Raw genomic sequence first — 11,846 nt, 5'->3', positions numbered from 1 at the left:
TAATATAACAATACCTGTACCTCATTGTTCGCAAAATTTACCAAAAGGAGAAGAAAAAAAAAAGACATATTTTAAACCTTGGAAACATATTGTAATATTGCACCGTGTGGGCATAATGCATTGCGTTTGCCCACTTGAGTTCTTTGCATATGCCCTGGTATGTATGTTATTGTGAACCTGATGTACCACACATTGTGCAAGTCATCTATCGTTGCACGTGGCCTGTCCCTGCAACAGTTTTCCTGAAGGCCGCTTTCACGTCTTTGTTCCGCAGGCTGTAGATGAGGGGGTTCAGCAAGGGGATCACTACTGTGTAGAACAAAGTCACCGCTTTGTCTTGATCAAGAGAGTAGCTGGAGGAGGGGCGGATGTAGGTGAAGAGGATGGTCCCAAAGTACAAGGTCACACCAATAAAGTGAGAGCCGCAGGTGGACAGCACGCGGAATAACCCTGTGGAGGAGCGCATCTGGAGGACCGCTAAGATGATTGATGCGTAGGAGACGAGGACCACCAGCAGAGACAGATTGACAAGGAAACCGGCGCATATGAACATCACCACCTCATTAAAATAGGTATCTACGCATGACAGCTTGAGCAATGGCGGGACATCGCAGCAAAAATGATGGATTTCCCATCGACAAAAGGATAGCCGGAACGTGCAACCAGTCTCTATCATTGAGTGGACGAACCCGCCAATCAACACTCCAGCCATGAGCCAGACACAGAAGCTCTTGGTCATGATAGTCGCATAGCGCAATGGGCGGCATACAGCAACATAGCGGTCATACGCCATAGCAGCCAGGAGCAGAGCCTCTGTGCTGCCAAAGGTGCAGAAAATGAACAGCTGCGTCACACAGGCAGTCACAGAAATTCTCTTCTCCTTGGCGAGCAGGTCGATTAGCATTTTGGGGGTGATATCAGAGGAAAAGCAGATATCGACAAAAGACAGCTGGCACAGAAAGAAGTACATAGGTGTGTGAAGGTGGGGATCCAGTTGGATTAATACAATGATTCCAAGGTTGCCCAGCAGGGTTAAGATGTAGGCCAGTAAAAAGAGTGCAAATAAAGGGGCTTTCAGCATAGGGTTATCCGTAAGTCCCAAGAGAATGAATTCATTGGGCACAGAGTGATTTTTGTCATCCATCATCCACCACACGACTTTCTAGAGTTGGATAGCAAAACAAATAAAATAAAGTTTAGGAATTAGAATTGCCGTTTATTGACAGATCCTGTACTGTGTAGCACAGATGACTGCTCATCAATGGTTCCGCTGTGTTGGCAGAGAAAAGCTCAACTGGTGTAAAGACTATAATTCCTGCAGACCCTCAGGCTAATCAACATTTGTTCTCTGGTTAAACACACACTATTTTGCTTACTGAGCTTACCCAGGAATCAAAAATGACTTGATCTTTGTCCCTGAAAACTGTCTCATAGACTCAAGTGGCGCTTATATGATTCGCTCCATGCCTACAGACATGACATTATAGGTCCTCATTGCGAGTTTGGCGGTGTGGTTAAAATGGCGGTAATGTGATGGTAATTCCATTACTACCAAATCACCACATCACTGAGCTACAAATTAGGCAGTTGGGAGTTAGGTTTACCTCCAACTTAAAGTTAGAGGTACAACGTCCGCCCTACGACCATAGATTTGTGGAGTTACCATGGCAGAATTACAGCCACTGGTAATTCTGCTGAAATCCCCATGGTGTCCAATGGACTTCAAGAAGGGGGATTTACATCACCCTACCAGCACTTGTGATCCCGCAGTAAATACGCGGGACAAAGGGGCAGTGACAGTAATTCAATTTTGGGGGATTTTGGCAGATTTACTGCCGGAATACTGCCAAACTCTAAATGAGGCCCTACGGCCCTGATTCATGCAATAGTTTCGTGTAAAACAGGGATTTGCGTGCCATTCTGGCCGCAAATCCCTGTATGACGAATGGGGATTTGCGGGCAGAATGGCTCGCAAATAATTCTATGAATCAGGCCATATGTGTTTCATTTAATCCTCCTCCATACAGGAATGTTACCCCATGGGTCTGAAGACACATGTACAATGCACATTACTTTGCTACCCAGTAGAGCTAAAGATTCATTATCAACTGCCAAGGAAGCCACGATCCCCATGGCTCAGTGAGTATTCTACTTGCCTATCAGCCTCGAGCTCAGTCGATTTTATGCAATCAAATTTACAGATCTTAGGGTACAACTCCTGGTCACTTCTGGGCAAGCCTTAATCAATGGCGACGTTTATGTTTGGGCAGATGACCTAACAATCCCATCCTAGCTAAATCTCATAAACAAACGCATCCAGCATACCAATAGAAGCAATCAGGCTTGATTTGGGCCTTACATCCATTCAAGCTAGCGTATGCATAAAAAGGGGTCTTCTGTATATATTCAGGCTAATCCAGTCTACCCGCTTCTTAACCTCCTAGCTTAAGACCTATGTGATCAAGATGGCTTGCTGCTTCGAGAATATCGAAGTATCAATGAGGAGTATTTCAGAGACATTGGGCCTCATTACAAGTCGGAGGTAGCCATGTCGTTCATACCGGCATGGCTACCCCCAAATTGGGTACCGGGTCTGGGTCCCAAAAATAGGGAATTACCGGGCCAATGCCGACTTTTGCGGGTCCGGTAATTCCCATTCTCATGACCCGGACCTGGTACATCCCCATTCCCATTGAGCCCCCATAGGGCGCAATGGGAATGGGGAGGCTGCTAACAACAGACCCGATAATGCCGCTAAGCACCCGCTGCAGACCTTGTAATGAGGCGGTAGAGTGATAATGGTGCCGGCAGCTCTACCGGTGCCATTATCACTCTACCGCCTACCGCGTAATGAGGCCCATTGACTGGTTGCCTGATTGGTGCAAAGATTTTACCTTGAAAAAATTATTTGACATCAATGTGAACGGGTTTCATTGAATCTCCTCTCATCAGCATATAGCTGGATTAAAATCATATAAAAGATTTAATAAATTAGAGCAAGCATTTCTCTCCTCGCAGAAGTAACTTATACAATGTCCTTCCCCGAAGCACAGAAGAATTTATTTATTGCTTAGAATGGGCAAACTTTCAACCTTAACGGTCACAGGGGTATGGAAGGGCATAAAGAAAGAACTAAGGATGTGTAGCTTATGTAAGGGCCATAGTGAGCTGGAGACTAACAGGCATGTATTAACGTCATGCCATGTGCTATTTCTGTGGTGCATTAATAGCTTGCAGAGGTTTGTACACAAATTACAAAGTATTACAACGGATGCTTTTTGTCAATGGAGCTTAGCTGGAACTAACATTTTATTGACTTTGGCTATTATTAATTTGTGGTACAGAAATCAGCAGATTATAGTAGAATAAGAATGAGAGTACAATGAACTTATTTACTGAATAGGGGATATATGCTTGATACACCCCTCACTTACTTAATTGAAAGTATAAATAGGTCCATGCATGATGTGCGACTAGCTTTTAAAGATGGATTTTAAGTGAAAATGCTATTAGTGTTAGGATTTTATTATAAAAAGCTATATCTCAGGGATGTGCTTGAATTTTAGATGTCCATTTCTTATTTGGATGTTATATAAGAGTGGACATGTTATAACTTTTAAATGTCGGATGAACACTACCTACTTTGATGGAATTGTGAATTTATGCACTTTGTGAATGTAAGGTGTGAAAAGTTTGAATAAACTAAAACACACTCAATAAAATAAATAAATAAAAGAAACTGGTATCCTTGGGGCTCAGTTAGGGAATCACATGTTCTACACCTTCTATAAGGCTATCTCCAGATTTAATTTCCCACCAGATAAACTATTTTAAGTGCGATATACATCACAATTTAGGGGTTGTCCACACACTTGTCAGCCCTCCAACTCGATCACAAATCATTAGTTTGCCTATTCTCCGTTCTTGAATGGGTTTATAATAATTTTGGCTAGTCTCATCCTCCAAGTAGCTACCACAACATAGGGTGAAGTTATGACTGCTAACGGCTGTACACCCCTCCCCAAGCAAATTAAGAATTCTGCATTATGACGCTGAGGTGGATTCTTGCTAAAAGGAACAATTGGAAATTCCTATTTATTCCCTACTTTAAACTGAAAAGAATTACTACTTTGATAGGTTCTTCAAATCTAATAACATTTGCAAGGATGTGTTAAATATCGTGAAGGAACCTTCCTCCCTTGGAACACTAGAAAACTATATTTTTCCATCTCAGAATCTATGAAATTAGATGTCGGCTTTCTTTAACAACATAATCCAGTAGATAGCAGGGGGACATATCAGTGCCAAGTGATGTTTACAATCTCTGATAATCTACACACATCCTCATGTTTTGTTTTGGGGATTTGTACCATGCACCACTGTCATTTTCAGGGTCTCCAGGCACTCTTGTGGATTTGAAAGAGAAAGAAACTGTTCATTAGGGGGTTAGAGGGGAAAGACACTGTGTTGTGCTCAGTTGTTGGTGCCAGAGGAGCCAGGTGCAACTGATGTCTGTCTGGGTGAGTTTTCTAGGTAGTCTGGGGTGTTTTCTCATGGGCCTGTGTTTTCAAATGGTAGCCCTGAGGGGGAATGGGGTCTATGCATTGTGTCAGGATTTTAATAGCAGTTTGGAGAGATGAAAAGGTTGGACTAGGTTGTGATGGGCTGAGTTATTTGTTTTAGTCGTATTAGTGTGTTGGTAAGCTGTTGAGTGTGTGTGGAATTAGGTGTTTGAGGAATTAGGTTGTTAGTAGTTTGGTTTCTTTAGGCAGGTCTGCAGGCCTAGGCTTTGTTGCTGTGTTTTACCTTTTCTTGTACATTTGTTTCTGGTTGCATGTTTTTTTAATCCTGCACTCTACGGGGTGGTGGTGGTGGCTCGAAGTAAAAGAAAGAAAAAATGAACGTGCTAGCCTTGGGAGCTGGCAATGTTTGGTGATGCTTCTATTCACTTATCAAGGATGTGTTGAGTTGTTCATTAGAGAATGTCCGTGTTAATTTTGATGTGTCGTTCATTGAAATTTGTCAGGTCATATTGCGTTGTATCTTAGAGGGTGTTTTGGTCGTTGTGTTAATTTTGATTTGCCATTTGTATACCAAGGTATCAGGCGTGTAGTGTTGTGCCTTATTGTTTGTTTTAGTCATTGTGTTCTATCAATGTCTCATTTATTGAGAAGGTGTCAGGTCATGTAGTGGTGGTAGTGTTATGGTGGTCTGTTATAGTTTGCTTCCTGTATTTCCGAATGGCAGATGGTGTTCCATTGTCTGGATTTCTTTTGGGATTGAGTTACACAGTTTAGCTCCATACTTGTTTTTCTCATAATGCCTTGATTCAATAGGTATATTGCTGCTTGATCTAAGTGACCCATGTGGGTGGTAATAGGTGATTTCTGGTTGGTGGAATTCTGCTCCCTGTCCATGCAGTGTTCTGTGAGTGATGCAGAGTGTTTTGAAGTGGATTCTGTGTTTCACTGGTAACCAGTGTAGGTTTTCAAGGTGGGGTGATGCATTGCCTCCTTTTTATTCTTAGCACTAGTGTTTCCACCACTTTTTTTGGATGTGTTGTAGGTTTTTCATGAGGTAGTAAGCCATTGCTAGATTAGACTGTTTGTGTATCAGTGAGATTATGGTGGGAGTCCGGTGTGTAATCCTAGGTATGTAAAGATGCATGTGATTGAGTATAATTGTTAGAAATATGTTCATACTATTGTGTTGACCTGTGGTTCACGTGTGAGTCTATCTTGCATGTGTATTCCCAGGTTTTTTATTACTAATGATGCTTCTGGTCTTATTCCCAGTTCTGGTGGCCACGGGGGATAGGTACAAATATCATTGTTGTTCCATGGGGTGATCAGCATTTCTGTTTTGTTTAGGTTTAGTTTTAGATTTCTGTTCGTAATCCAGAGGTTTGTCTCATTAAGGCACATAGTGAATGACTTGTTTGAGTCAATGCTAGTTGTCATCTTGAAAATGAATTGTGTCTGCATAGATCTAAGAAGTTAGTCCGTGTTTGTATTAGTGTCTTGATTATATTGAAAAGGAGTGTGAGAGACTTGATCCTTGTGGTACACTGCCGTTGGTGATTCTGGCAGTTGAGGTGAAATGAGGTAGAGTGCTTTGGCAGTCCTGTCTGAGTGGAGGGATTTTAACCATTGCAGTGCAGAGCAGGGTCGGATAGGGGTGTACATTTGTCTCTGGTACCAATGAAAACCTGTTGCGCAGTTGGAAGTGGCAAACCATTCCTTTTGTGATAGATTTTTGAGTAGTACACAAGGAGGAGATTTTTGATATAAGGTGATGCAAATTGTGCATTTTAAAGAATATTCATTCAGTAACACTGGTCTAAACTACTAGCCGCATTGGTGAAGTAATCGATCAAACTGGCTCGCATGGGCCAAAAAATGTGGCCCATTTTGACCCCAATAAACATGCCCACACTAGTAATTTGCATTTTTGGTTCGGGCATTGCCCTATAGGCCAGTCAGAGCCTGGTGCAGAGTTGTGAATACCAGATTATTGTAGTCTCTTGATTAAGGCTGTATTGCTGGTGGTGTCAAAAGCTGCCATTTTGTCCAGTAGAATCAGGCTGATGGCATGCTGTTGTCAGTATTCATCTTTAGGATGTCTCATATGGAAAGAAGTACTGGTTCTATTACTTTGATTGGTCCATTAGCCAATTTTTTCCATGTGATTGAGGATTTCTTTGTGTACGTAGCTGTCCAGGATTTTGACAGGGTAGTGTATGATCGATATCGGCCTGTAATTAGTTGGATTGTCTGCTGTTCCCGCCTCATTCTTTGCAAGAGGCTTAATGTAGTCAGCTGTGTGGGCCTTTGGTACGATTTTTTTTCTTGCAAAAGATTCATCCATTGTTTGAAGTAGAGGGGGGCTTCTTTGGAGAGTAGGTTTTTGTACACGTCTGCTGGGCAAGGATCATCAGCGATCTCACCTTATTACTCCAATTTAGTGTATTGTTGAAAACATTTTCTGAAATTGCCCCGTTGTTGTTGGGTTTGCTGTGGCTGGTAAGTTGTTGTTGTGTTTGAGGTAGTTGTGTTGATAGGCTGTTGGATTCTTTTTATGTTGCTTCTGAAACGGTCTACAATGTTGCTTTTGGTAAGGAATGGGCTTTTTTTCTGCATGACATGGGGCTTTCCATTTAGTTGACAATTGTTTACATTTCCTTCTGTGGGTTTGTCGCAGATTGAATTATTTCTGTATAGTAAGACTTCCTGCAGTTTAACAAAGCTGCTTTAAATAGACGGACCTGGTGTTGGTACTTTACTTTCTTGAGTTGATTGTAGCGTTTTCTCTATCCTTGCTCTAACTTTCAGTTGTTTTCTTGAGTGGTCTCAGTTCTGGCATGAACCATCTTGCTGTTTCTTTTTTTGTAATGGTTTAAAAGGTTTCAGGTGGTCAGGCTACCTAGGCAGTTTGTCATCCAGGTATGAAATTTGTTTTCAGAATTATCTGGCATCGTTTGGGTCAGTTGCTGGACAATGTCTCTTTGTTCTTCATTGGCCTAATGGGCTCTCTTGACCACAGGCCATACAACTTTCTTAATCCAGATGGCTTTTCAACTCGTGACCATCTTAAACTTCCCCATTCAAAAACATTTTATTCAAATACGCATTTGACCCTAGCCTGCCTTCAGGCATAGATTATTTTTTTTTTGACCACCTTCCATCCACTTCGTCCTGATGAGGCTGGTCCATCAAGCATCTTGAGGACCTCTGTTAAGCCGAAACTCGAGTTGACAAAGACCCTGGATTCATACCTTTTTCTAAGAAGTTGAACATTTGTAAACAATGTACAATTGGTACACAACAATATCAAAATATTGAAGAATTTTGGTTACCTGTATGAAAAATTCAATGGCTTCATTCATGCAATTGGTTCAGTATTGGACAATTCTACTTGATTTTAAGTTTGTTTGTTGATGATTGCTTATGTTATGTCTGCTTGTGGTATGTAAGAGTGGTATCAAAGTAGTAGGTGTGCTTTGATAAATGGTTGGATAGCAGTGTTATATTTGCATTGTAATTAGGAATACAAATGTTTTTTGTGTTAGGTGAATTGTTTATGTTAATTTGAATTGTGTGTTTTTTTTTATTACAACATAGATAAAAATAAAGTATTGTTTGTTTTATATCCATTGAAAGATTGCTTTTGTTTAAAAATGTATTGTTAGACATGCACTTCTTTTTCTGCATAGATTTAATTTCAAACAAGCCACAGCCAGCATTGGGCCTAGCCAACAATAATTGTCAATGCAGATTACGTAGCATTCTATTTTGAAGTTATTTCTTAACAGTTTCACATGTACCGATTTATAAATGTAAAATATGTGTAACATTCATAATTTTATTATTTTTAAATTCAAAATGACTTCAGATGATTTTAATGAAATGCATTGCAAGATACAATTCACTTATAAATAAGCTGTGCTGTGCTTTATTTAGAAGCAAATACTTGGTTAGTTTTGAAAATCACAGGTGGATACATTGGCTTTATGCATTGTTTGATATAAATATTTCTACATGGCAGGCTGGGCTCACTTCCTTGCTGATTCAAATTGCACACTTTGGCCTTTTGTATTTTGGGGATGCAGTTCTATGATTTGTAGGGAATGAAGCAGCATCTATTAAAATATAAGCCTGCTCGGTATCTCTCCAATACTTCAAGTTTGCATATGGCTGCCCGACAAATTTTCCCAGTGTAGCAGGCACAGTTTTCCTGTTTCCAGTGGTTCACTCAAGAAAGCAAATGACTAATGAAAATGTTAATAAATAAAATGATGCATTATTTAGGTGACACTAGCTTTATATTGAGGCAATCTCAGTGTCTTTCTGTTAAGTCCTGTCCATTACAAATGGCAACACCTAGTCATTTTCTTTGACCGCACATTATTTCTTCAAACAGTTGAATTGTATGTGTCACACACAGTCAGGCTTTATTTGCCTTTAGTTCTCTCCAAAAACACATTTTCCCTTTGTATCACTGTCCTCTCTGATTACACTCACCTTCATAATATGAGAATAAGGGAACTAACGCCCGACATACTATCATTCAGACTTATTGGGTATTTTGTAAATCAATGTCAGCATACAGGAGAAGCACCAGGAACAGATGACCTTGATCTCTTTCTTTTCTCCATGTACTGGTTTGCCTCGTGCTCCCTTTACTGAAACACCATGTGCCTACCTGGTACAAGGAAAGATGCACCTAACTTAAAGAGGAAATCCTGACAGCTGTTTTTATTTCTCGCACTGGGGTCATCATTTAACAGCTGCCTGGGAAAGCCGCTGCTACCTATATGCTAGTCCTTGCTTCCCATATGCCTATATAGCAGCCACATTTAGAAGTTGGGCCTGGCCAGTAGTATGTGCAGTCTAAGTAAAAGGGGCACTTAACACCTGACCTCTAGTGTGAACATGACTCTTTTGAACTTCCAATATGGCACCTACTTTTTCTTCACAGAGTTTTCCTGATTTTCACCTGCTCATCAAGATGGCCTTCTGCTCCTCTGACTGCAGTGCCTTGCTCGTGAACATGCTGGTCAGCGATACTGAGACTAAGCATGTGCTCCAGAAAGCCAGTTGTTTTCGCCCTGGTGCCTCTTTCCCCCTCTGTTCTGCCCCATTAATTGGATATAAATTGTAACAGCCATTCTCTTCATATGCTACAAAGTATGCATTGAAGTAGCACTGCTTTTTTTCTATCTCATGTATCATGGTGAAAAGAAACAGCAATGAAAGATATACCTATACACATGCAGTGCCACTTGTTTGACCTTGTTATAATTGGACTTTGATTCAGCATTGTTGCTATTATGGAAACTAAAGATTTTGAGCAACTTGAACTTCATTTAACTAGATACCTAAAATTAAAGAGGCTCCAGGAAACAATAGTCAACGTATCAATTAGTGTGATATGTCGACAAATCCAAAATCAGATTTTAACAATAGCAGTGGAAAATTAAAAGATATTGGTATTTAAAGATAATGGGGCTCCTTACGAGTTTGGCTGTGCTGTAAAAAAGTGGCAGTAATTCCGTTAACACCACCAAATTACAAGAACAGAAAATGGCAGTAATTCTGCCGAAGCTAATTCTGCTTGCAGAATTAGCGCTGGTGGAATTACTGCCAAGGAAACCAGTGGTAATGCTGCCAGTACCAATTCCACCGGCGAAATTACAGTCAAAATAAAAGAACGGTAATTCCACTGAATAACAAGGTGAAAAACTGCCGAATTAATGCCAAAAACAGGCAGTAATTCCTACAAAATGCATTTCAGTTAGCATTTAAGGCCCACACCTTCCACTGTCCCCACTTCAAATGAGCATGCTGCCCCTTGTGGGCATGGAATATGGGTTCCACAACTTGATGTTATATATTGAGCTGAAGAGGCATGCATTTTGGCAACTGCGAAGGAGACTGCATTCGCAAAGGCAGAGGAGACGTTCCATGAGGAGACCGCCCATACCCTGGTTCGGACCCTCACCCTTGACAATGACGGATGAGCCGATAACAACACTATACCGGCTTAATAGGGACAACATTGCTGACCTGCTTGGACTCATACAGCAAGACCTCCATAGTGTGATCTGAATCAGGACAGCAATCCCACCCCTGCCGAAGCTGGTCTTAGTCCTGCACTTCCTAGATACAGGCACATTTCAACACACTGTTGAGTTGCTACATAAGATGTCGCAGTCATGCTTTTCCATAGTATTGGCACAGGTACTTGACAAACTAATGCAACATGTAACTAATCACATTTCCATGCCCACAGCCTCACAGCAGGTGCATGCCACCAAGGAAAGTTTCTATGTCACAGCACATTTCCCCAACGTGATTGCGACACTGGACTGTATGCATGTGGCATTGGTAGCACCGCAGGCACAGGAGCATATGTACCACAACAAGAAGAAGTGCCCCTCCATGAATGTACAGATGACATGCAATGCCGATCTGACAGGGAGCCACTGCTGCGCACGTTTCCCGTGTTTAACCCATGATGCCATGTTCCTGAGAAACAGCACCCTGCCAGCATTCATGGACTCCCACAGTGACCATCATTCGTGGATATTGGTTAAGTAGCAACTGCAAAATTGCCATGCACAATGTAGGGTAAAGAATGTATAGGGGCGAAGGGAGGGGGGCACCAAGGAGTACTGACATACATTTTTTTTTTTAAAATAGTTTATTAATTTTATTCAAAACAAACAACAATACAAACAAACCCAACACGCAGTGTAATTTACAACAATTCCAGTAAACACCATTTGTATTTCCAGTTTGCCACTGCTCCCCAAGTCCCACCCTCCATTATGAGCCTATTTGTACATCTTGTTCAGTATCTGCTACATGTGGCTGGGTCTCAATATCTTCGGATTCAGTCGGGTCCGATATAGATCCAAACAGTTCCGCTATTAATAGTTTCCATGCCATCAAGGTACCCACTTCTTCCTCCCCACTCATGCTGCTCGCCTCCTGCCATACTACCGTTTCAGCCTCCGCCCATTTCTGTAACTCCCTCCACCATACCTCCACCTGTGGCTTGTGGCACTTCTTCCATCCCATGGCGATCCTCCGTTTTGCTAACACATATGCCAAGTTTCTCAGTTTCTCAACATGTTTAAGTTTCCGTGGTCTGGGGAACCCTCCCAGCAAGCAGGCCCAAGCCATATCTATGACAAGCGTGACCCCTTTTGTCGCTAATTTTTGTGCCGCTCACCCCAGGAACCTTCGATTACTGGGCATGACCAAAACATGTGTGTCATGTCAGCGTTTTCCATGTCGCACTTAGGGCACGCCTGTCGCCCTGCAGTCCGGAACTTGGATATC

At 41.7% G+C, this 11,846-nt stretch overlaps 1 protein-coding gene across 1 annotated transcript; it reads right to left on the bottom strand.

The window, feature by feature from the left end:
* Window positions 1-205: 205 nt before the first annotated feature.
* LOC138514605 (olfactory receptor 5AR1-like) lies at window positions 206-1,147 on the bottom strand. The gene has a single exon (XM_069630056.1). The coding sequence runs from the start codon at window positions 1,145-1,147 to the stop codon at window positions 206-208; it is 942 nt and encodes a 313-aa protein (XP_069486157.1).
* Window positions 1,148-11,846: the final 10,699 nt, after the last annotated feature.

This window comes from Ambystoma mexicanum, chromosome 12 (genome assembly GCF_040938575.1).
Source record: "Ambystoma mexicanum isolate Mex_15411 chromosome 12, UKY_AmexF1_1, whole genome shotgun sequence".
NCBI classification, from domain to species: Eukaryota; Metazoa; Chordata; class Amphibia; order Caudata; family Ambystomatidae; genus Ambystoma; species Ambystoma mexicanum.
The sequence above is the reverse complement of the archived record's forward strand: the minus strand, read 5'-3'. Positions and strand labels throughout refer to the sequence as shown.

Excerpts from the sequence above, each read along its gene's own strand:
- LOC138514605 (XM_069630056.1), bottom strand. The coding sequence starts at position 1,147 with ATGATGGATGACAAAAATCACTCTGTGCCCAATGAATTCATTCTCTTG.